At 35.3% G+C, this 26,883-nt stretch overlaps 1 protein-coding gene across 1 annotated transcript in view; it reads left to right on the forward strand.

Moving 5' to 3' along the window:
• The window catches only part of Dcr-1 (Endoribonuclease Dcr-1), a 153,009-nt gene that overhangs the window by 70,960 nt on the left and 55,166 nt on the right, over positions 1 to 26,883 (forward strand). Inside the window, exons 6-8 of the mRNA XM_090376375.1 lie at positions 8,870 to 9,017; positions 11,797 to 11,872; positions 21,706 to 21,851. Of these exons, the coding sequence (XP_090232501.1) occupies positions 8,870 to 9,017; positions 11,797 to 11,872; positions 21,706 to 21,851 (370 nt within the window). The remainder of the gene's footprint in view (positions 1 to 8,869; positions 9,018 to 11,796; positions 11,873 to 21,705; positions 21,852 to 26,883) is intronic.

Here is a 26,883-nt window from a genome sequence, read left to right on the forward strand (position 1 = left end):
GATGATTTCTGACTCGGTGCTATACATAAATATTTATCTTCAGACCATAATAATGTTTGTTGTTGAATTAAACAATAGTTCATCATCATTGTTAACAGGTTCCACAATTTCATCTGAATGTTTCTGTCCATTATCATCATTTGTCTCCAAGAAAGGTAAATGTACAAAGGTGAATTTATCAAATACTGTAACCATATTTTCACTATTTTCTTCTGCGCACATCCTTGTAGATGTGATGATTTATGTATGAGTCTTCATTTTATATGTACATTAATGGCATAATCGTCATCTAATTCTCTAGGTAATTGATGAACCATTGTATTTATGTTAACCTGGTACATTTATTACTTGTCCAGTGATCCCATATTGTCCATGTTCATAATGTAAACAACGAATTTGCATAAAGGGTAATCGTGGTGATATCAAACACTCAGTTACAACATCCAGTGGAGGCAAATGAGGTAGGATATGTTAGATATATAAATCCATTTGACGTGGCCATAGTTGGTATCTGTTCCTCTTTTAATGAAGTACAGGAATCCCTCGATTGGCATGGGTTCGATTACCGCGAGACTTGAATTAGCGTGGTTTATATTTAGCTACCAATTTTCGATTAGCGCAGGGTATTTTGGCTTGGCCTAAAGAAACTGAAGCTGGCGATGCTACAAAAGTCAGTACTAAGCTACAAATGTAAATACACTGCTAAAGTATGCATAACATTGGAGAACATTTTAGAAACACATCGCTTGTTTTCTTAGTGAGCTCACGGCTCTGTTCACAAAAGGGAGTTACTGTTTATTTCGTGTCGCATCATACCTTCTCCATCAAAAAACGTTATCGAGAAATAAACAAAAATGAATGCAAGATAGTGTGGGAAGCTAGTTTGTTTTTCTACCATAAGAAAATAAAAAGAAATGGATTTTTCAAACGTGTATTATTACAACAATTGAAATATTTTCTAACGTTATGCAATCCGAAGGACAATACCGGCTGCACCGCATTTATTACGTACGTGCAGATCAGTTGCTTTCAGTTGTTCTTGCGTTGCGTGTTAACGTGCAGACTCCCACGTATCTCCCGCCATTAATTACTGTGCATACTAATTAATTACATTAATTTCTATTAAATTTTTTATATATTACATAATTATTAACTATGGATAAAAGAAAAAGTGTATCTAATAGTGCCTCTGGTAAAAAGAAAAGAAAAGGTGATAACGTTAGATGAAAAAATTGAAGTCATAAAAAGATTTGAAGATGGTGATAGTAAAATACAAATTTCTCGACATCTTGGAATGCCCGAATCAACAGTTCGGACGATTTTAAGTAAAGCCAGTACATATAAGGAAAAAGGTAAGCTTGCTTCATCGTCAGCATGCACGCAAACCACAAGAAATAGAAGTGTTACAATGATTGAGATGGAATGTCTTTTAGCCATTTGGATAGAAGACTGCACTCAAAACAGAATTCCAATCTGCACATTGACCATAAAAACAAAATCCTTGAGTATTTTTGCAATGTTAAAGGAAAAGTCAACAATAGAAAACTTGGGTAGAGTGGTAACTGAAGAAAATGTTCAAGCGAGTTCTACAAAAGAAAAAGTGATTGAAGCGGAAACAGAATAAAAGTTCACTGCCAGTAAAGGCTGGTTTGAACGTTTTAAGAAAAGAACAGGACTGCATAATGTTGCATTGACTGGAGAAGCGGCAAGTGCAGATAAAGATGCAGCCACGAAATATACCAAAATTTTAAAGAAAATTGTTGATGACATTGGCTACGCAGATCAACAAATATTTAATGTTGATGAAACAGGCCTTTTTTGGAAATGAATGCCATAAAAAGAAAAGGCTCAACCAGGTTATAAAGTTTACAAAGATATAACATTTTTATTGGGAGGCAATGCAGAAGATGATTTGAAATTGAAACCCATGATTATTTATAGAAATGAAACTCCCAGATCTTTCGGTAAAGGTTTTAATAAAGCAAGCATACCTGTCGTTTGCCACTCTAATAGAAAGGCTTGGGCCACGAAAGCTTTATTTGAAGAGTGGTTCACTAGCTATTTTTGTCCAAAAGTTAAGGCCTACTGTGAAGAAAATAATCTTGCATTCAAAATTTTATTAATTTTAGACAATGCCCCGGGCCATCCACCAGCACTTTCTGATTTGTGTGATAACGTGAAAGTTATTTTTTTACCTCCAATTACGACAAGTCTTTTATAGCCTATGGATCAAGGCATAATCGCTACTTTTAAGGCCTATTATTTACGCAGAACATTTGCGCAAGCAATTAAAGCAACAACTGGAGATGGTGCAGTTTCTTTAGTTGAATTTTGGAGAAATTACAACATCAGGAAAGCGACAGACAGTATTCATGAGTCATGGTTTGAAGTAACATCCAGCAATATGAGAGCAGTTTGGAAGCATATTTTGCCACATTGCGCAAATGATTTCTGTCAACACTGTTATTGGTGAAATAGCAAATATTGGAAGAGATCTAGGCTTTGATGAAATTGACAACAGTGATGTTCACGAATTGCTGGAATCACATTCAGAACAATTAAGTGATTCTGACCTCCTTAATATTGATGAACAACGAGCGTATGACAAGGTGGAAATTTTCGAGGAAGAAAATGTTCAAGAAAAGAAGTTGACATTAAAAGAACTTGAAGGAATATTTTGCGCAGCTGAAAATTTGAAACAACTAATCATGGATGCAGACTCCCAGATATCAAGCGGAGTATGCAAATTTGCAGGAACATTGAAAAAGATGTGTATCCATACAAGCAAATTTATGATGAAAGGAAGAAAGAAAAGTCTGTGCAAACCAGCCTTTTGAAATATTTTGCAAAAAAATAAAGTGAGTTTTATATATTGTAATTTAATTTCAATAAATTTTTGATTACTGTACTGCAAATATTTATAATTATCCTTTGCTTTTATGCTGCTGTACATTAAATTGCCATAAAAAATGTATTTTTAAAAATATTGATTGGTATATTGTAGGTTTTGGAACAAATTAGGCTATTTTGTATTTATTATTAACTTCAATTAGCACGATTTCGCATAGCGTGCCATTTTTGCGGAACCAATTAATCGTGCTAATTGAGGGATTCCTGTATGACATTTATTACATGTCATGAAAGTACTCACTTGTAAAGGAAATTCATTTTGAAGTAATTCATATGAAGTTGTTGGAAATGGTTTCAAATCTAATTGAAACCACAAATGATCACAAACAATACAACTAAATCCAAATGGGTTTTTGTACACTAGTTTTTCAAACTCACTGTCAGCTTGTGTAGACACTAGGAAAGTAATCAGGAATCTCATTATTAGCCATTTCTAATTTCACTTTATTTTGTTCACTATATTCCTTCATTCATTCTGCTGGAGTTTTAGATTCCTGATAAGTATCAGGCATAGTAGAATTCTGTGGTTGACAAGTATCGGCATAGTAGAACTCTGTGGTTGAATTTCATTATGATTCAGAATAGTTTGAATTTCTAATTTCTTTTTCTTCGTTCACAATATTCCTTCATCATTTCAGCTTGAGTTTTTTTGGGTGCAGTTTAAAACTCCCAGGAACCACTCTTGAATTTCATCTGGATTCACATTTCTGTCCAACTTCCCTTTCTTTCTTTCACGATATTCCTTTGAACGCTGGGCTGTAGATTTTGGCACAATCACTTGCATATTTATCATTATGCTGATATAACAGTATAACGTAGCAGGTCAGTGCTCAATTGTACTTGTTGCAGCACTGCACTTTTTGTGTACAATTGAGTTTTCTTGGGTGCATGCATTGTACAATGCATGTGCATTGGGTTTTGTGACGATTTCTAGGTAACATAACCCCTTTTTCCAAATAACGCTGGTAAAAACGTTTTTAACGTCAATAATCATAAACCTGTATTTTTTTTCACCTTGAAATCAATGCAAGTTCTTGATGGGAGTAAAGCTATAAGGCAATAACAGCCTAGATTTGTTAAAGGCGATCACATCTGATTAGCTACTATGAGGTCCTCACAAAGGAACTGAATGGAAAGAATAATTTTGATATTATATCTTAGATTCTAATAAAGTTTTTACTACATGTTCTACCTTAATGATTTTTGTATAAATTGGAATGACATGGCATTAGGAACAAATTACTACTATAAATAAAGGTATGGTCAAATGGCAGGCAACAAGGACTAGTTATAAATGGTCATTGCTCTACTGGGACTAACATTATGAGTAGGGTATGGATTCTGTGTTGTACCCTTACTGTTTTTAATTTTTGTTAATGATATTTATGTGGGTGTTTAAGTTTGCTGAGATACAAAGGTGGGCAGGGCATAATGGCTAATGACATTAACCAGTATATGCTATTTCAAGAATATCTAAATAAACTGAGCTGATGAGCTGAAAATAGCGACTGATGTTTAATACTGATAAATTTAAGGTACTATATTTGAGTTCACTCCCCCTCTTATGGCATCGAGAGGATCTGAGTGGAAGCAGAGGGTGCTAAGAATCTCTGGGTATGACCAGGCTGCCATGCATGGAAACTGAAGTTGGCCTGTTACAACGTAAGATCGCTCATCAGTGAAGACAGGATATTAGAGCTGGAAAAGAAATTAGAAAATGTGAATTGGAATATCATCGGTTTGGCTGAAAGAAGAAGAAGAAATGAATCACTTATAAGTTTATGAAGTGGAAATCTGCTGTACACCAATGGAAACAGTGAAAGAAGTGAAGGTGGAGTTGGGTTTCTGGTCCATAAAGATTTAAAAAACAACATTTTGGAATTCAAAAGTACATCACCAAGGGTGTCAAAACTAATACTCAAGATTTCTAAGAGGTACAAGCTAAAGGTTATAATGATTTATGCACCAACGTCGAGCCATGATGATGAAGAGGTTGAAGAATTGTACACCGAAATTAAGTCTTCTAGATGAGCAGAAAACCCACTACACTATTATTATGGGGGACTTCAATGCTAAGGTTGAAAAAAAGACAAAACAGCGCAGTAAGGGGAACTATAGGAAATTTTGGAATTGGTGAAAGAAATGAAAGAGGTGAAACACTTGTGGAATTTGCAGAATCTCAAGGATTGTCAGTAATGAACACTTTTTTTTCAAGAAAAGGGTGAACAGAAAGTGGACATGAAAGAGTCCAAATGGATTACCAACTAATGAAATCAACTTCATCCTCACTAACAGAAGATATATCGAGAACGATGTTACCTTCCTGAATAAGGTAAATGTTGGAAGTGATCACAAAAAAAATAAGATGTACACTTGATATAGATGTAGGAAAGGAAAGGAAAAAACTGACTTGAGTAAATAATACAAAGGTCTTTGAGATAACAGAAGAGGAGAAAAAGCAGTATGTACTGGAACTTAAGAACAAGTTTGAGCTTCTGCAGACTGCTCAAGACCAAGATATTGACGAGGAATATTACAACTTTCTGAAAGTGATAAAGCCCAAGAAACTTATAGGGAAAAATAAATCCAAAGTAGAAAAAATTAGTCAAGAAACACTTGTTATGATGAACCGAAGGCGACAAATGAAGAGCAAGATAAACACTGACAAGGAGAAAATTGAGTATACTGAGTTATGCAAAGCCATTAGAAAGGGACCCAGAGAGGACATAAGAAGATTTAACACAAGAAAAGTAGAACAATCATTAAGGGAAAACAAAGGACTTAAATTAGCAGCCATGAGCAATAATGCAGAAAGACAAATGATACTGAAACTAAAGAATAGCGATGCTGTACTTATAAATAGCAGAGAAGGCATAATTCAAATAGCAGAAGACTACTATAGAGAATTATACAAGGAGTGAGGGAATGATGCCAGCAGTGGGAAAGATGGATCACAAATTAGCAACACATACGACATACCTGATATTCTTCCTGATGAGGTAGAACATGTGTTGAAGAAAATGAAGAATCAGAAAGCCCCGGGGGAAGATGAAGTTACTGTAGAGTTGTTAAAATTGGGAGGAAGAGACAACACAAAAACTGGCAAGGCTCTTCACAAAGTGCATTAGAAAAGGTATGATGCCTAAGCAGTGGAATAATGCAATCATAGTTTTGCTGCATAAGAAAGGAGATAAATCAGAAATTGGAAATTATAGACCAATTAGCTTGTTATCCCACATCTACAAGTTGTTCACAAGGGTCATTACTAACAGATTAGAAAGAATACTTGATGAGAATCAACCAAAAGAGCAAGCTGGCTTTAGGACAGGATTCTCAACTATGGATCACCTTCACATAATATCACAGCTAATGGGGAAAGCAAATGAATATAAAACACCATTATGCCTGGTATTTGTGGATTATGAAATGGCGTTTGACTCCATACAGCATAAGGCAATGTTTTGGGCACTGGAAAGACAAGGCATAGATACCCCATATATTATGATTTTGAAGAAAATATATGAGAGTGCTACCTCCTTTATTAGACTAGACAAAGACGGTAGGAAATTTAAAATCGAGAAAGGAGTTCGACAAGGAGACACAATATCTCCAAAGCTGTTTACTGCTGCCCTTGAGGAAGCTTTCAGAAGATTAGACTGGTCGCAGAAAGGAGTCAATGTGAACGGAGAGTACCTAAACCATTTACGATTTGCAGATGACATTGTGGTCATAAGCCACGATCCGAAAGAATTAAGAGGAAAATCTTAATCAGTTATGCACAGCTAGTGAGAATTTTGGACTAAAGATGAATATGGCTAAAACAAAAGTAATGATGAACAAGTATGCCACAAAAAGGGACATAATAATTGAAGGAGCAGTAATTGAAAAGATGGAGTCATATACTTATCTGGGACAAGTTATTAGCTGTAATAATGATAAATGGCTGGAAGTCAAGAGAAGAATAAATTTTGGATGGATAGCATTCAGGAAATATAGTCACATACTGAGGAGCAATATCCCAGTTTGTCTAAAACGTAAAATAATGAACCAATGAACCCCACCATGACTTATGGAAGTGAAACTTGGGCACTTACCAAAAGAACGGAAGAGAAGCTGAGAACTACACAGCCAAGAATGGAACGAATTATATTGGGAATCAGACTGTTAGATAAGAAGAGAAACACATGGATTAGGCATCAAACTCAAGTAAAGGACATTGTTATCAAAACTAAAGAACTAAAATGGTCTTGGGCAGGACACATAGCTCAAAGACATGATGAACTAAGAAAATAATAGAATGGTACCAAGAGGAGCTAGAAGAAAACCTGGAAGACAATGGCGGAGATAGATAGATGAAATTCATGAGTTTATGGGTAGTAAATGGATGGCCATTGTACAAAACAGAAGGAACTGGAAAGTTGCTGGAGAGGCCTTCATCCTGCAATGGATCGAAAATGGCTGATGATGATGACTATATTTGAGTAGTAGTGATCCCAGAATAATATACCATTTGGGTTGTACCAAGCTCAAAGCAGTTAAAGAAAGAGTTAGAGTTAATTTTAGAATCTGATGTAATGCATTGCATACTGTGTATGATTGACAGAATCCACGAGCTTCCCGTACAGCTCTGGGTTCTGTCAATCATATACAAGAACTTTGCCTGTAGAGACAAAGAGGTGATTATCCCATTGTATAAAACAGTGGTTAGCTACATGTGGAATACTCCGTACAGGTTTGGAAAGCTCATTTTAAGAAGGCCTCTGTAGCCGAGTGGTCAGGAGCGCGAGTGCAGTAGAACACGCTCCTTGAATAGACCAGGGTTCAAGCCCCTGACTGCTAAATATGGTCACTCTGCCAACCCACACTGGACCAGCATGGCAGATTATGGTCCATTTCTCTCGACATGAATTGTTGAGGAGGCTTCCATCCTGCAGTGGGTTGATAATGGCTGCAGTTCATAGAACTGTTAGAAAGGGTGCAGAGAAGAGCAACAAGATTAGCTGGCTGATGAAGAGGCACTTTGTCTCGAAAGCTTCTGTGTATTTTAATGTTTTTATCATATTGTATTTTAACGCTTTTATCTTATTGTATTTTAATTTATATTTTATCTCTGTTTTAGTATTTTATGTATATATCATTTATTTATTTTAATAAATTTATTTTAACAAGTTAGTCGGCCGTCGCTAGAAACTTGCATGATTGTATGAAGATTAGCTAGGAATGCAAAAAGAATGTTCTTAACAAGAAAGACTGAGTTTCTATGAATTGCAGTGTCTTAACAAGGCATCTGCATGGTGACCCAAGTGTTCATGGTTTTAAAAGGGTTAGGTAAACCATATGTTTACCAAATCCTTTTAAAGATAGCATCTTTGCTCTTTCTGAAACAACATATACAAGGGAACATAAATTTAAGTTGAAAAATGATGGTTGCAGAATATATGTGGAGAAATTCACATTAGCTACAGAATTACTGATCATTGGAATAAAGTTCCATCATCTAATGTAAGAAGTTAAGTAGTTTGAATAAATTAAGAAAAAAAAAAAAAATTATTAGGAACAAATGAAGTGGATAATTTTTTTTTTTTTTTTTTTGTATTTTGGCTGATGCTGTGTTTTGCTTCCTTGCATCATTTTTCAAACCTGTCTTATTCATAAATTAAAATGGGAGAAGCAAAAAATTTTCATTTTTTGCTTCTCCCCTTTTAATTTATGAATCAGACAGGAGAGTAGAATAAATAATAAGCATAGTTTTTTCTTTTACCCTGCTAATAGGCTATTGCTTTATTTTACTTTAATTTTAATACAACTGTTTGTTAAAGTAACAAAATATTAAGTATTATCAATAATTATTGATAATTTTCAGTATCATATTAATAAAGTAGAATGTCAGTAAATATCAACAATAATATCAATTATCATATTGATAATGTCCATATTTTTATTATTTCCTTATTTTTAGATACTGTGCAAAATTACCTAGTGATACTTTTACAAGGCTAACACCATCTTGGAGGCTAACACAGGAAACCTCAACAAGACTTCCATATATACAATATCAGTGTACTATATGTCTTCCCATCAATTCTCCACTGAAAAAACCAATAGTAGTGAGTATGCACAATTAACTTTTGTTTTAATGACCAGTTCAAAAGATTATAACTATTATCTTAATCTTAAAAGAACGTGTTGTTGACCAGTTTGTTAAGTATGCCTACCTGATATTGTGTGATTACTTTTTGCCTGCAGGCTAACAGTAGCTGATTCACTTTAGCATGTACTCTAACATATGGTAACATTCTGATGGTATGTTGGCCCGTGAATTCTGGGATAATTCCTGCACATTGGGTGCCAGTACTTTCAGATGTTAAATGGCCCTTTCTGAGCATCCCACATATGCTTATGGTAATGATGGTGAACTAGTGACATTCATACAAGTAGATTTGTTTTTAGATCTCAGCATGTAATTGCTGCAGTTGTCATTCAGTTCCTTGAGACATTTGTTGGCTTGGTTTCATTTGGTTGTGTTGTTTGGAACCACAGTTTTCTACATTTTTTTAAGGAAAATATACTGTCATATGGCCACTGGTTTTCACAATATAGTTTAAGTTGCTGATGCACCTTAAACTCAAAAACAACAGCAGCTACTCAAATTTATCCTCAAATAAAAAATATTTTTTATTTGAAGACAAATGTGTTTTATAGTTTATCAGCTGTATCCAGCAGTGAAAACTGTGAGTGTAGTTTTGTACAAAATTATGCAGAAACAAAATTCTCATTAGAAACTTTCAAATGTTATTACTTTTTTATAATAGCAATAAAGATTATCAGCCTCCCTTCCCCACATGGCATGCAAAAGTTGTTATATTTTTGTTTCAGCTTATTTTTAGAATGCATGCCAGAAAGGTTCATCATCGTTGCCACTCTGTGGAATTGAACTTTGGAGACTGAACTTTAGTGCCACTGAAGATGAAAGAAGTCTCCATTATGTTCCTAAAACTAGCATGATGAGATCTAAGTCATAGTGTATTACCTACTGAAAGTAACTGCCACCTGAAGGAAAAGAGTCTATGTGTTGGGGCACGCTTTATCTATGACAATGTTGAGATATGCTCTATTATTTGGGCATTAGTCTGGGATTAAGGGCCCCACGGACTCCTGTAAAACATTCCCCAGACCATCACATTTTCTTTACCTGCTTTTAGTTTTTGCTTTTACACATGATGAGCCCGTGACGTCATGTTATATCCTAACTCTCCTATCAGCATAATGCATTTTGGAAGCAGAATTCATTGGACCTTTTCCAGTGCACTAATGTCCATTTCTAATGCTCTTTAGCTCATTATAGGTTTTTCTTGTATGCATTTAGTTGTGTAGTTTAGACAGCGCAATTCCCAGTGCATCATATGCATAGATGTGAGTCACAGTGTTCCCTGATTTAACTGGGTTGTTATTTTGTTAACGGTGATATGTCTCTTGGCCTGCACAATCCTCAGCCCTCTCTGGATATCAACTACTGACCACAATTCATGTACTGACAGCCTGCCTGCTATTGCTTGTTATCTTGTCCCTGTTTTTGAATATCATACTAATTTGGATATTATAGAAATACTGGTAACTGCCCTCTGAGCACTTAAAAGCACTCCGCATTCAGTGTTATGTGGTCACAATTGCTCCCTCTTGCTTTATATATATAGTCAGGGTCACGTGTCACAATCTCACGATGTATCGGTCTGTCGGGGATTTCTTACTGTGCTGCGTGATACACCTTATTTATTTATTTGGAAGAAATATTCCAGACTGCTATATTTTATCAAAAAAGATCTATTAATAGCTTTGCAAATTTTTTTTTTTAAAAAGTTGCTGGATATGTGTATGACATGTTTTATTAATTGATATATGAGGATCTTCACATTCCACTACTAAATTCTATGGTTCTTTGGGTCCACTTCTGCATTTATAGTAATTTGTGATTTTACAAGTAGAATTTAACCATGACTATTAGTCCAGGAATGATTTGTACTTTCATAGTGACGTATACACCTCCTGGTTATAATAGATTAGACTGCCATAGCTGAAACAAAGAATATATGAAATTCCATAGCTATTTCTTGAATAACATTCAAAAATAGCCATGTGATCAATTTTATACACTGTTTAGCCTTTTTTTGGTATAAAAGGCAAGTAATAGTTGAAAATTGTATCATATATTGTAAGGAAGCCAGAGGCTTTTGCTGCACTGGCCAAAAAGAAAATAAAATAAAAAAAATTATAAAAATAAATAATAAAAAAAATGGTCCACTTTAAAATTTTATTTGTTGTTTACACACATTTTAGATAATAAGAACAAATATCGTTAGTAACAACAGTTTTGTCATCTTGGAAAAAAAAAAAAAGTTATTTTAGTGAGGCCAAACCCAGAGCAGTACGAAAAATTAATATAGGTGTGCATGCACTTTATACATAAACACGGTACCATAAAGAATTTTTTACAGCTGTTTTTCAGTTAAAAAATAATGATACAAATCAAAGTAAATAACATACTAGAGGAATATTAAAATTCACACTGATATAATTCTAATAGACATTTAAGTTTGCTTTGTTTTTGGTTTTATAAATATGCTAGGGTGTTGGTTGCAGTGTTAACCCACTAGCAAGTTCTGTTACATCTTTTATTTTTGTATCATTGCATATTTTTTTCCCTCTGAAATAGGAAATATATGACTGTTGAACAACTGATTATACTTCAAAGGTTCTTTGTACTGTATAAGAGAATACTTAATCATTATCAGTTATAAAACCTATAGAAATAATAGCATATGTGTGTATTTGAGTATTAAATTAATAAAGAATATGGTGATATAATAATGAAATAAAAAATTATGACAGGGTGATGTCATGCCAAATAAACAACTGGCAAAGATGGCAGCAGCACTGAAGGCCTGTGAAGAGCTGCATAAAGCAGGTAGGTTTTGTTTTATTGTTATATTTACCATTTTTTCTGTTAGCAGCGTGAACTATTTATGATTGTCTTTTATCTATACTAGTGGCTTTTCATCCAGCATTGTCAGTAAATTGGTTTAATTTTTATTATTCTTGTGTATCTTTACTGAAGGCCCTTGAATTCCAGGAGGGTTGGAAATGTATGAAACACATAGTGACCAGAATGAAATTTAATCTATTCAAGTACATTGTGACCATGTACTTGAATAGAAGATTACTATACAAACTGAAAAGGAAGACTGTCCTTTAAGTGATATGTTTGTCACTGAATGACCATGCACTTTTTTTTTGTGAAATCTCTTAATGAAACTCGAGTGATGCAGTTAAAACATTGAAAGAATATTGGTATATGAACCCACTACATTAAGGATGTTTCTTCTAGTGAAATCATAAACATGGTTGCCAAATTTGAAGCTACATGAATCTTTTTCTGTGCTATCTGAATGAGGTTACTGATCTACAGATAATGTTGTTTCTGGCTTTGCTATGACAGTGAAGGAACAAACACTAAGGTGCATACAGATGCAACAATACAGGAAGCTGGGTCTGCAAGGGAGGCATGGAGGGGTGGGTTGGCAAGTGTTTTGATCCATCGTTCACTGCTGTTTGTGCAAGATCATCTGCATTTATTGGCTATTTCCACCAGATCCTGATGAAAGAATAATCTTTTGTGTTCTTGTTCTTGCTTGTGTACAATTAAATTCTGAATGTATTGTGGACTGGTGATATGCATTTTCATATAAATATGCTGTCAGTATTGCAGCTGTTGATAATTGACTCCTAAAAAGTCCTCTGGCTATCCAGGCAGTATCCCCCTCAACCAACATTACTGTGAAGAGTGGTTTTGTCACCAGCTTTGTTACTGCTCTGTATTTTTTTTAAGAATGTTCATGAGCTTATCTGAAGAATATCACTTTCTGTGATGCTTCAAACACTTGCAAGTCTAAAAGTCCTTTGCACAGAATTTCCTTCACATTAGGAATATCAGTCCAGAAACTTCAACTTTTCAATATGCAGTAAGTTTCAAATTGTTGTCGATTCACTGATTAAGAACATCATAATCTCTGACCATCCCCTTTTTATGTTATTTATATGTTTATTTGCTGTATTCTGCCTGATACTTACTAAATAAATGTTTCATGTTGGCAGAAGATGAACGTTTTGATTTATTAATGCATTTTCTTTTTATTTCTCATTTTAAATGACATTTACGAGTACCATTCTTTATTTTCTGATGTTACTTAATTTGTTACAAAAAATGTTGAAAATGAACATGCCATTATTGCAACCAAACCAAGTATGACAAAGCATGTTAGAAAAACTGCCTGCAGGTCGAGAGTGATTGTTTGGAATGATGTCCCAGTCACCCTGAACATTTTCACAGGCTTCCATTTTACTGATTTTGATGGCACTTTACATCATTAAAATTTCCTACAAAATCACGTTGAATATTTTTAAACTACTTTTACATGCTCCCTGTGCTGAATGGCATGCTCATTTACTGCTTGCACTGTACCTGTGCATTCTTAGTTTTACAGGTTGTCGACAGCTGGTTTCTGGTTAAACTTTCGTAATGTTGCCTTTCACCATGCTGAATCTCCTCTGTTACTTCTTTCTGTTTAAATCTTATATTTTAATCATGTGTATTGTGACATAAATTATGTAGCATCTGTGTTATGACATGTATGGAATATAGTAGAAGTAACTAAGAATCTTGTAGTAGGAAAATGGTAACTTCAAATTTGAATCTTAGTGCTGTAATCTAGTGGCGTGGATTCTGGTTCTAATCTGGGTTAATACTAGTGCAGAGTGTTTACCATTGTATTATCTATGTAATACAATGAATGATATGACAGATATTTTTGAGAAATTCACAAATCTTGTATCTAATTTATTACTTTTTCCATATGCCTGTATATTAAATGAATATTTTAAAACCCTGCTTACATTAATTGCAATCCAAAATTATGTACCACTAGTGAGATGAACTTCTTTTGCTGATTTTCAGATATCTCTCTGGTGTGCTTGATCATGATTTGTTTTCTTTTGTGTTCCGGGGGGAGTATAATAGCATAGTTGCCAGTTTTCTGGCTTTGTGAGAGACTGTTTTTTGACCCATTCTCCTGCTCACAACCCTGAAATAGTTTTTTTTTTTTTTTTTCATCTTTTTTGCAAAAAAAAAAAAAAAACAGTAAAAGTATAGCATTTTCATTAAATTCTGAATTTAATTGATTAATTCCACTAATTGTTGCCTGAAAGTTTACTTATTCATCTCTAGTTAATGAATTGACTGTCATTTGTGCTAGTCTGTGTCACATAAAATGTGGAACATGTGAAATGAAGTGTTATACGTATCAGAGTAAGAGTTAAACTCTGTGTTAGATCTCATGTTAAAGGTTTTTTTTTCCCCTTCTCTGCATGATCGAAAGCTAAGTTTGATTTAACAATGACCTTAAGCAAGATGACAACAAAATATAATGCAGTGTTTAAGAAGACTTGCTTCTGACCCACCCCACATTGTTTCTTCCATCATTACTGGTGACAAATGATGGTTGTAAGGCAATGGCCCAGAAAAAAAGGCCCAGCCATCTTAATGGAAGTCTCCATTTTCTTCAAGACCCAAAAAAGCAAGATAAGATCATGCTTGTCATTTTTTTTTTTACTCATAGTATGTTGTTCTTTATGAATTTGTCCCTCGTGATCAAATAGTGAAACAGGCATAATATAAAACAGTTCTACAGCAGTTGCATGGTATTGTTTGGTGATTATAAATGTGCATTGCCTGTCTGTTACCACTCTTTGCCTTCTACCAGTTAACCATTCCTTTATCCACCATAGTGACACCCCCAGTGCAAACTTTTCAATCTTATGTACAAGTCCTTCATCTGGGATGTATCAAAAGCCTTTATAAAACTAAGTAAATTATATCAAAGTTATATTTGCACCCAGTTTCTTTGTAGGATCTTACCTTATTAGTCAGACAAAGTCTTCCCTTAAAACCATGTTTTGATTTTCTTATTATAGTGTTAGAATAGAGATGGCTCTGCACCGCATCCTTAATAATAGATGCCATAATTCTTGCCAGATGTTTTATATGATTAAAGCCTATGAGTAATAGGCTTTGAGTAACCCACAAAGTGGAGTATAAGGAGTATAGGCATACCTCACTTAATAAGAAGGTTAGATTCCTCAGAAATGAGTCGTTGAGTGAATGGCATTTTCTATAACTATCATGTTTAATGATAGATGCATTCCTTGAAAATAAATAATAAGTAGTAAATTTTAAATATAAAATTTCCTATTTCCTACTTAATGCATCTGTTGTCATAACAAAGTAATTAACTGAAAACTTCTTTGCCTTCGACCCACACCCAGTACTTAGTACTGCAATTGGGTTGAAGGTGGAGAAGACAGAAGGTGGTACTTGTGACAACAGACTTGAATTTCTGTAGATGGTAATTTTTAGGAATTACATGTAGAGGATGATTGCAATCTATAGAAAATGGAAATTGAATGGATAAATGAGGAAGAAGAAAAGTTGGTCCTGTGAGTTTAAAGTTGGACAGTAAATGGACGAAGACTGGTTGTGGCATGTGTTCAGATTGGTTTGGAAGAGAGGGAGGAAGAATTCTAGAAATCAATTCAGAAGAACATTGCCTATTGAAATATCTATAGAAAAGATGTGTAGCATACAGAACATCTATAAGACACAGTAGAAAGACTTTATAAGAGATAGTTCATTAATTAACGTGATGTTCTCCTTTGAATGGAGTCTAGAAGCCTGAGAGAGGTTTTGAGTGTACCACCCCACATGTCGGGGTGGGTATACCCAAAAAAAAGTGCTATGTCCAGTTTCTTAGGTGCAGAGGAAGCAATATTTGTGATATGCTTATGCCAAAAGAGATTAGAAATCAGGGTAATTCCTAATAGAGATATGTGATCTTGCCTAGAAATCTGGGTATCATCAAAGATAAGCATAGGAACAGCAGACTCCTTTTTGTGTGATATAAGATAGGACTGAGTTTTAGAACATTAACTGAGTTTTCTTTGCCCATTGGAGAATTACCTAGAAATCAACATTTAAGGGATATAATGGATATTCAAGAATTTGGGGCTCGTTTTCTTAGGAAAAGAAGGAATGTAGAGTGCTGTCATCTGCAAAACATGGATAGCATTTTCAGTCAGTGGAAGAAGGTCATTAATATACAAGAGGAAAAGAGTAGGAGAAAGAACTGAACCTTCAGAAACACCAGCATTAGTGGATATGTTAGAGTACAGAGAGTCATCTACCATCACCCGTAGTGAGCAGCCAGAAAGAAAACTGGATACCCAATTGTAAAAAAACGGTGAGCAATCCATACGATGAAAGCTTTTTTTTAAAAGACTTTTATGCCAAATACCGTCAAAGGCTTTAGAAATGTCAAGAACAACTGCTTGAGTTTAAATAAACTTCTGTTGAATTTGTCCATAGATAGATAATATAAGCCTATATATTACCAGTGAATCAAAACTGACAGAATCCATATTGGCAATAATTGATTGGATGTAAGGTTTTGAGATAGTTTAGGAGTAGGCAGTAGTGGATTTCTCCATTACTTTGGAAGGAGTAGAGGTAGGTGCAGTGGGATGATAATTATGGATATATGGGAGGGTTTTGTCATCTTTTTTAAGAACTGCCTGGATAAGAGCAAATTTCCAAGGAGCAAGAAAAACACCAGTGGAATAAGAAAGTGTAAAAAGGTGACACAGAACAGGAGTAAGCTTATGAGCATAAGTTTTGAGAACAAGTGGAGAAATCATCAGGAGCTGGAGCTTCCTAGCTATGAAGATTGTTCAAAATTATTTCAACATCCTTTTGACAGAAGACCACAGAAGGAATTGAGTGGAGAATACTGGGTATGACAGGAGGTGGTTTACCAAGATCATCAATATAAGAGTTAGAAGAAAAGTGGGATGCTGGTATGTTGGCTCTGAGAGAAGGCAATAGAACCATCTGGTTTTAACAGAGATGGGACTATAGATGGGCAAAAAGTTGCGGCCAACAGCTTTGGAAAGAGACAAACATGCTTAACTACCATTTGGACTAGAGAAGTTTCCTACTCTTAGCCTGTTCAAAATCTAGTTTGGACTGATTAATAATTGCTTTACAATTGTTGTGAGCTTTAGTGTAAGCAGAAAATGAATCTGGAGATTTGCATGTGAGCCAATTCTGAAATGCAGCATTCTTATTTTAAATAGCCTTAGCACATTTATTGGGAAATCAGGCTTTAGATAAAGGATGTGGTTTTAGAGTGGAATGTGTAATAAAGATTGTCATTCCTACAAGTATAATTTCACTGACACGACCTAAGAAAATGTTAACATCATAAGATTTAAAGCGGTAATCCAACCAAAGAAAAGGAGAACGGAAATCTCGCAGATCATCCCATTTCACATTCTTCACATTTTACACATAAATATTAAATGAAGTGGGGATGAAAAAAACTGCCGTCTCATACCTCTTCCTATTCTATACACTTTCACTGTTACCCTATCCTACACAAACTATTAATTTTGTCCTGAATATAATCTACTAATCATTCTTCTGTCCTTCCAATACACTCCTATCCTTTCCAGTATATTCAGTAATTTAATCCAATCTATTGCATGATATTGTGACTTCTCCAAGAAAGTCATTTTTGTTCACTTGTAGATGTCTTTCTGTCAACATTCTCATTATACCTATTGCATTCCTTGTTCTCCTCGCCCTCCTGAAACCACTGTCCTTCTAGCACATTTTCTTCCATACTTCTTATTATCCTTATTTCAGCATTATAGATGAATTGCATGCATCTTTGTTGCATGCAATTCAAAATTTACAGTTCAGAGATATTAGAATGCATAGAACTTAGTACTGTACATGTTTTGAAGGTTGAGATGGTGAAAAAAGATATTTGCTGACATCACACTTGAACTTCTGTAGATTGTAATTTTCAGGAAATATGTATGAAGGAAGGTTGTTCCAAAAAATGGAAGTTGAATGAATAAATGAGGGAAAAGAAAAGTTAGTTCAGTGGGTTTGAAGTTGGACAGTAAAAGGATACTGATTGGTTGCAGCACGTGTTCTGACTGCTTTGGAAGAGAGAGCAGGAATTATAAAAGCCAATTCAGAAGAGCATGCCCATGAAAATATCTATAGAAAGGGCATGCAGCAGAAACAGAATAGCTGTAGGACAGAAATTGGAGAGACTCTGTTAGAGATGTCATTAATTAACCTAACTTCCCTCTTTTGAATGGAATCTAGAAGCCAGAGAGAGAGGTTTTGGGGTCACCACCCCAGATGTGGGAACAATATTCCATAGTAAGGCAGATTTGTGATTTGTACAGAGTGAACAGCTGTTTGGAAGAAAAGTATCTCCAAGAGCGAAAGAGAAAACCCAGTTTTTTTAGATACAGAGAAAGCAATATTTGTAATGTGCTTATGACAAGAGAGAGAGAGAGATTAGAAGTCAGGGTAATCCCCAATAGAGATATATGACCTTTACTAGAAACCAGAGTGCCATCGAAGATAAGCGCAGGAATCCTTTTTGCGAGATATAAGACAGGTCTGAGTTTTAGAAGGATTGAAATTAACTAAATTATCTTTTCCCCTCTAGAGAATTACCTTCAGATCAGCATTTAAGGAATTGGTAGTGGATATTCAAGAAGTTGAAGCTGTTTGTTCAGGACAAGATTTCGCAAAGTGGAATGCAATGTGTTATCATCCACAAAACTGTGGATAGGATTTTTGGTCAGTGGAAGAAGGTCATTAATATACAAACGAAAAAGAGTAGGAGAAAGAACTGAACCTTAAGAAACACGAGCATTAGTGGGGAAGTTAGAAGACAGAGGGCCTTCTACCATCACCCACAGTGAGTGGTCAGACAGAGAAAACTGGATACCCAATTACAAAAAACAGTTGGCAAACCATAAGATGAAAGCTTATTTAGAAGACCTTTATGCCAAACACAATCAAAAGCCTTTGAAATGTTTGAGTTTCACCAAACTTTTCCATTGAATTTGTCCATAGATCGGTAACATAAGCCAGAATATCACCAGTGGATCGATACTGATGGAATCCAGGATGGATTCAGATCGGATTGAAGGTTTCTAGATAGTTTAAGAGTTGGCGGTTAATTGATTTCTCCATTGCTTTAGAAGGAATGGAAGTAAGTGCAGTGGGATAGGAGGGATTTCTCACCCTTTTTAGGAACTGGCTGGATATAAGCAAATTTCCAAACAGAAGGAAAACATCTTTTTAATAAGAAAGTAAGTTCAGAGAGCACAGATTTTGAGAACAAGTGGAAAAATACTATCAGGACTTGGAGCTTTCTTAGCATCAAGATTGATCAAAATCCTTCTGATATCCTTTTGATAGATCACAGATGGTATTGAATGGAGTGAACCGGGAATGTGGGAGCTGGTTTACTAAGATCATCAGTAAACAAGTTGGAAGAAAAATAGGATGCTAGCAGGTCAGCTTTATCTTTGGATGAAGTGGCAATCTGATCTTGAAAGAGGTGGGAACAGAGATCGGGAAAAGTTGTGGCCAGTAGCTTTGTCAGGAGACCAGAATGCTCTGCTACCATTTGGACAAGAAGCTAGTTTTCTACTCTTAGCCTGTTTGAAATCTAGTTTGGACTGGTTAATAACTGCTTTACAATTGTTGCGAGCTCTAGGCAGAAAATGAACCTGGAGATTTGGAAACAAGCCAATTATGATCTGCAACATTCTTCTCTTGAACAGCCTTAGAACATTTATTGAAAAACCAAGGTTTAAATAGGGAACGAGATTTTAAGTTGGAGTGTGGAATAAAGGATTCTATTCCTACAAAAATAATTTCACTGACACGATCTGAGCAAACATTGACATCAGAAGATTTGAAATGGTAATCTGACTGAGGAAAAGAAGAAAAGAAATCTTGAAGCTCATTCCATTTTGCATTCTTGTAATGCCAAACAACACAAGGTTGAGAATGGCCATGAGAGAAAGCTCCATTGAAGAAGAGAGCATCATTAAGTTATGATCTGTATTGCTGAGGACACCACTCACCTTGACTGTGTACTTTGAAGGGTTGTTTGTGAATAAAAGATCATGAGTGTTGGGTGTGTGGTTAGGATTGTCTGGTATTCTAGTAGGTAAATGAACAAGCTGTGCAAGGTAATTAGTAATCAAAAAATTGCAATTACCAATCGGGTGAGTCCATGTGATTACAAAACTGAAGCCAATCGGAGTTGTGAACATTAAATTCACCAAAGTAAATTACCTTGCTGTTGGGAAAATTGGACTGGAAGAAGTAGAGTTTCAATGAAAGGAAGTCCGAGTTCCAATTGATTAGCTGAGTTTGGAGAACAATAGGGGCAACAGATGAATTTGACAATTTGGGGTAGATAAATTTTAAGCTAGAGAAGATCGAAAAGAGGAGATTCAAAACTACTAAGTTTCTGACAATGAATATCAGAGTGGACATATGTGCAAGTACCACCTTTGGAAAAAAAAAAAAAAAAAAAAACAGAATTGTACAGTGAGCAGTGGTTGAAGCAACTGATAATTGGGATTCTCTCAGAAAAAAATGAGTAGAGCTTGGCAGACTGTGAGTAAAAATGGACATCATTAAGATTGGAACTGATATATGTTTGTGAAATGAACAAGGAGGTATTTGGATGGTTTTGATCTTTTTGCAAATAAGTTTGTTCTGTTTGACTATTCAAGATGTATTCAGTAGTAAAATAAAAGTAGAGGGGCAGGTTGTATGAAGTAATGAAATTTTTGGATATAGTGTACATACTGAGTCCCTCTCCCTTACATACACAGTATTGGACTCCCTTCAGTTACTGTCTGGCAGAGGAGAGGCAGCAGGATTATACACTAGCTGATCTGGGTACCTCCTGGAGTGTTACCAATAAGTTCTCTCTGAGAACAGAACTCAAGAAAATTTATGTTAAGTCTGGTAAAATGTTTTACTTTGTTTTTTAAAGTGAAAAAAAAAAAAAATTTTATGCAAATTTTAGTTAGAAAAACAGAAGTAGCTGTTTTTGTAACTAAATTATCTATTGTGTTGTCAGAGTATTTTTTTTTTATGATTAACTGATGTTGCTTGATATGACATCAGTTAATCATAAAAAAAAAATACTTTTCCTCCCATGACATGATTCATCATTTACTGACAGTTCTCTTTTCCTTTTCACTATTAAATGCTCATAAATTGTCAACACTTTTTTTTTTTATATAAGTTTGTTGATAGGGCTGTAATGAAATTAGTTTGTATTTTGTGGTTGATAATTTTGAAGAAATTTTTTTTTCTTTTCAAAATCATGAAAATGAAACATTTACCTGAGCTAAAACTTGGATAAATGTTTCAGTTTTCAGTGCAAATTATTATTTAAAAAAATATTTATATTGTCATTATGTAATTTCTGCATATGTAAGAATACAGTGCTGTTATCAAAAACAGTTCATAAGCACTGTTTTTGATAATAGCATGGCAGTTAGAAAATAGATATTTCTAACTATGAAATATGTTTTCACAATTTATTGAGGATAAATTCTGTTTTTGCTCTTGTTTGTATTAGAGCTATGAATGCCATTGTATATTTTTGTGATTAGGTCTAATGTAAAAATTCTCATGTTAATGTTCCCATCAGAGAAAATAAAATTTTCTCTCTTCTCTCCTTTTTTTATTGTTATTCACATCAGACCATTCATTTTGAACTATTGTTGATAGTAAAGCCATTCAAGAAGTTCACTAGAAGAAATGGTACATTTTACATTCTCTAGGAGAATTGGATGATAATTTTCTTCCCACTGGCAAGGAGGCAGTAAAATTTGAAGAAGATTTTCTGGATGAATTTGAAAAAGAAGTGATTCCTGAAGGTTCTGCTCGTCCAGGTACAACAAAAAGAAGGCAGTATTATTATAAACAGGTGATTTAGAAATTTTATTTTTTTTCCCTGTTATGTCTTTTTTCCCTTGCTTTACTATGAGGTTGTTTGCTCAATAATTACTAAATAAGTACAAACTGCACTGTAACATTATAAACTTAATTTATACACTAAATGTGTCACTTTATTAGGTACGCCTAATAAGCAGCCCAGATTCATCATGGCATAGACTCAATGTAGTGTCAAAAAATATGCCACAGGATGCTGTTCTATGTTGACTCAATTGCTTTCCACAATTGCAAATTGAATGGTTACAAACATCTATGATGAAGAACTTGTTCAACCCTGGCCCATAAGTTCCCAATTGGGTTGAGATCTGGTGACTGGGGGAGGCCACTACAGTAGGCTGAATTTACTGTCATATTCCTGGAACCAGCTCTGTACAATTCTGGCCCTTTGACATGGTATGTTATCTTGTTGGAAGAACCCATTCAAAATTGAGCACACTGCAGCCAAGATGGGATGCATTTGGTCAGAAACAGTGTTCAGATAACCTGAGGCACCCAAATGTTGCTCCACTGGTATCAAGGGCCTGTTGCACCACGAAAACCACTCCAGTCTGTATAATTGACACCTATTGGATGGGCTCATGGACTAATGCTGTTTTTGCCATTTTGGTCCTCCCATTAGTGAGAAATAAAAGAGATACTGGGATTTGTCAGATCATGCAGTGCTTTTCCAATCCTTGACTATCCACTGTTGGTGTCCTTGAGCTCACTGTTCACTGTAACCTTGTTTTTGTTGACAGGAGTGGAACTTGTTTTGGTTGTTGGCAGTGTTACCCCCATCCACGACAAGGTATGATGAGTTGTTCATTTTGAAATTCATCGTTAGTTACCACTGTTGTATCAGGTTGTTATTTGACTGATTGTAGACTTTCTGTTACCTTGCATAAGTCATTCAGCCTCTGTTGGCTTCTTGCATAAGTGAGCTGTTTCTGACCACAGGATCAGCATTGGCTGGATGTTCTTTGGTTGTTGTACCAATCACCTTACACCTGAGATAGCCATATGTGAAAACCCCCACAGGGTTTGAAGTTCCAGGATACTCATACTGGTAGGTGCCTCCGTAGCCAGGTGGGAAGGAGCAGCAGTGCATAGCACATGCTTCTTGATTAGACCGGGGTTTGAGCCCGTCACCACCAAATACAGAGGATGCGGAAAGGTCAGGGAATGACCACCGCATATCCCGGAGCAATATGGACTTAGTTGCTAATGCTCCAAATAACAAACAAACAACTCATACTGGTGCATGTGGTGCCAACTACCATGCTACATTCATAATCACTTAAATGTCTTGCTAATTCTACATGTTTATGTAAGTGATTTATATCACATGTTACAAACATGTGATGCTGTTTAAGAGTGCTCCATTTTGTGAAAAGGGTAAGTGTAGCTAATAAAAGTGGCCACTTAGTAGATATAGAAATTAAATATAACACTAATTGAAATATGTCAATTAAGAATAAGTTAGAAGAGTGGCAATCCCAGCAAAAAGTAAGTACAAGGAAACCCAGTACCATAATTATATTAAAAAGATAGAAAGAGAAAGCAGGAGGTGGGATTATTCAAGAATAAGAGTGTAGAAGTAATATGTTCCTAAAATATTTTAGAAGAAAACCCAATTAACATAAAATTTAGTGGCACCTCCTTGATGGTACCAAAGCCAAACAACATGAAATATTACTAAAAAGGGTTTAAAAGTCCTACCACAACAATGTGACCACACTATGAAACAAACAAAAAAAAAACCAATTAAAATGGATTGACTATTGAGCTCATCTTGTAAACATGCCAGAAGGCAGCAATGGCCATTGACCACTGCGTTTCTTTCTATACATTAAAAAAGTTTCCTCTTAGTGATATTTATTTGAGCCAATGGGAGAAGAGGGTGGGGCAATTACGTCACTACAAATGCACAGATAAATGATTACATTTTTGTCTTCCATTGAAAGACAACTGCCTCCATAATGTTCACCAACCTCGTGCGCATGCTTCACTCATGTATGTAATACATGACCACGCACTCATCATTTGATGTTCCATTGTAATGTCAGCTGATGAGGGGATCCAATATAGTTTGTATATTTGTAAATAATTTAGTATTTTGTAAATATTTGTAAATAATTTAGTCCTGCTCTTTTGGATGCAACGATATTCCTCATGCATTATGGAACCCGAATCAAAAGGCATTTTCCTAAGTGACCTGTGTGAACACGGGTAAATAATTACATAGTGATATTTATTCCACCTTGAGAATTGCCGCATGGTGGGGTAGCCAATGGGAGAAGAGGGATGCAGTTCATGTGGTACAAGTGGGCAGGGCAATTTTCAGGGCACTACAAATGCACAGGTAAATGATTACATAGGTCATTTCCTGATTAGATATCAATCATAGTGTTTGGGTAAGGCTCAACCTGTGGTTTCCCACATCTGCACTCAGTACTCTTGTGATGAATACAGAACCTCTGTAAAAGCCAGAAAAGTGTCATGTGTTACATGTGTAGTTTAGTGTTGGGCTCTGTTGTTTGTGCTGACTTCTTGGCTGCAGGGCCCCTAGTGGGATTCCAAGTTGCCTGCCACCACCACCACTGGGAGGTGAGCCAGGCTGTCCACAGTACTCTGGCTGCTCTCCATCAGGGGTCGCCTGAGCTTTCTGATGGAGAGAGGGAAAAAAAAAAGCGCGAGTGAGGGAGATAGCTGAAGGATAGGAGTAAAAAGGGGGAGAAAGAACATCAGTGCATTTCGACAGGTGTGTCTTTTACATAGAAAATATTTGACTTACTCTGTCATACCTGTACATTTTACTTAGAAAGGCATGTGTGGGATCAAAGCAAGCAAGGGGGGGGGCAAAGCCCCCTAGTAAAACATTAAATAAATCATTGCTTAAACAAAATGAATGGAACTAACCAGTGCACTGATGCAGTAGATTTAAGTAACAAAACAGTGACCTTTATGTAGCAAGATTATTAAAATAACATAGTGGATAAGAGCAGCTGCACAGCAATTTCAGACTGTCAACAGTGAGTAGCATTCTGCAGCCTTGATTCTTATTTTCATGTTCTGTGTTATATTTGCTCTGCATTTGCAGTATGACATTGCTTTGTAGGTGCTTTAGTAGCTGCTATATTTTAATTTCTCACTGCTTTATAAGGGTCACTGTAATTTAGCTTTAGTAAGTTCATTTCTGCATAGATTTGATTAACATTTCAAATGCAGTGATTCCATAGCCAGCTGTTAGCATATGGCTTTTCAATTAAATGGGGTTCATAATATTTCTGTTAATTTATATTTGCCTCATATCATGATCATGTTATTGTTGTGGTTTGGTTGTTGTTTCCTTTATAGTGACATTTCACATAATTTAGCCTTGGTGCTGTTAAGGTGAAACCACTAAACTTATGTTAATTGTATTTTTCTTCTAAATTATTTTATGTATCTATTCCTTCTTGTAACCCTTATTCTAAAATTAGTTCTCCTTCCCCTTCTCTCTCTCTTGTTGCTATAATTATGGTACTGGTTTTGTTTTATTTACTTCTTACCTGGCTTGCCATTCTATATAATTTATTCTTAATTTACATATTTCAATTTGTTATATTCTTGCAACATGCAGTTGGATATGCTTTGCAGCCACTGACATCGGTCTTTTGGCATTTTTCCCTTCATTTTTTTTCTTTACTGTTCATTTAATCTAAATTTTATTGTTATTATTATTTTATTATTATTTTTTTTCAATGTAAATAATTATATATATATAGGATGATTATAATTAAAGTGCATCATTTTGATCACCTATAGGTGGCAAACAATGAATTAACCAGAGATGAAATTTAGAATAGACAATGCATGTGTGTGTGCATACTGCCACACAGCACAATTTATTTTGTTAAGTTATAGTACAGTATGCCATAGCTACATGCTGATAAAGTAAAATTGCTTGATATAACAGCCATTTATATTACTGATGTATTGAAAGTGCAGAAATTCACGGTTAACTGATAAACTCTGTCATTGAGATATCCCCATAACTGAAAGCACAAGGATTAAGCTCCAGAGAGTGAGATGGTGGAAATGATGTTATAAATGTGGCTATAAGCAGTTGTCGTTCTGGCCAAGCAGTTTGTGTGTGTGATGAAGCTCCATCTTACATAAAAGCATATGTGTTCAAATATTCTGTCTCGAAGGGCAGGGATGACATCAGCAAAGATCAAAGTAATGTTTGCCCATGATGATATGTGTTTCAGGACCATGGACTCAAACCTCCTTGAAGAAGAAGATTGAATGATTATGAAGTTTTCTGTAAATCTGCACCAAAGAATAACAAAGAAAATTTCCAATGTCCACATGTTGATAAAATGTGGGCTAATGAACACCATCCAACAATTGTAGAGTATTCACACTGTCACCTAGCCAGAAATTCTTGTAGGTTTATAAGATCTTTTCTCACAAGCTCATGTGTCACAAACCTCCATCCTAGCCAGAAATCATGCTGTCGGTGCTTTGTTAAAGATCTGATGGAGTGAACCACATCACATGTATCTTATTTAAAAAAAAAAAGAAAATAAAAGAAAAAAACATTGCAGGTGGGGGATTAAAGCACTGTTGCCCGTGGTATATCCAGTCTCAACACTATTGTAGTGCTAGTAAATGAGTTTTCATTTTAAGCAGTGCTACTGGTAACAGCAGTGATGAGTTTGTAAACAACAGCAGTTGTTTATGAAATTGTGTTGCCATTGGGCATTGTCATCTGCTAGGAGCTTAAGACAAAACACATGCTTCTTTTAACCCTTCTTTCTTTCAAAGAACTTGATTCAACCAAGTTTACCCTTCTGTCCAAATTGCACAGTGGATTACTACTGTGTGTTCTGATAAGTAAAATGGCATTATAGGGAATGTATTTAAAACCAGAGCATATTACATTTCTCTGCTTAATCAAGTGCAAGTGCAACATAAAAAAATTTTAAGGAGGAGAGTTTCCCCACTAATGCACACAGATCTAGAGAATTATTCCTATT

The sequence above is a fragment of the Mastigoproctus giganteus genome, chromosome 6 (genome assembly GCF_048544385.1).
Source record: "Mastigoproctus giganteus isolate SK-2022 chromosome 6, ASM4854438v1, whole genome shotgun sequence".
NCBI classification, from domain to species: Eukaryota; Metazoa; Arthropoda; class Arachnida; order Uropygi; family Thelyphonidae; genus Mastigoproctus; species Mastigoproctus giganteus.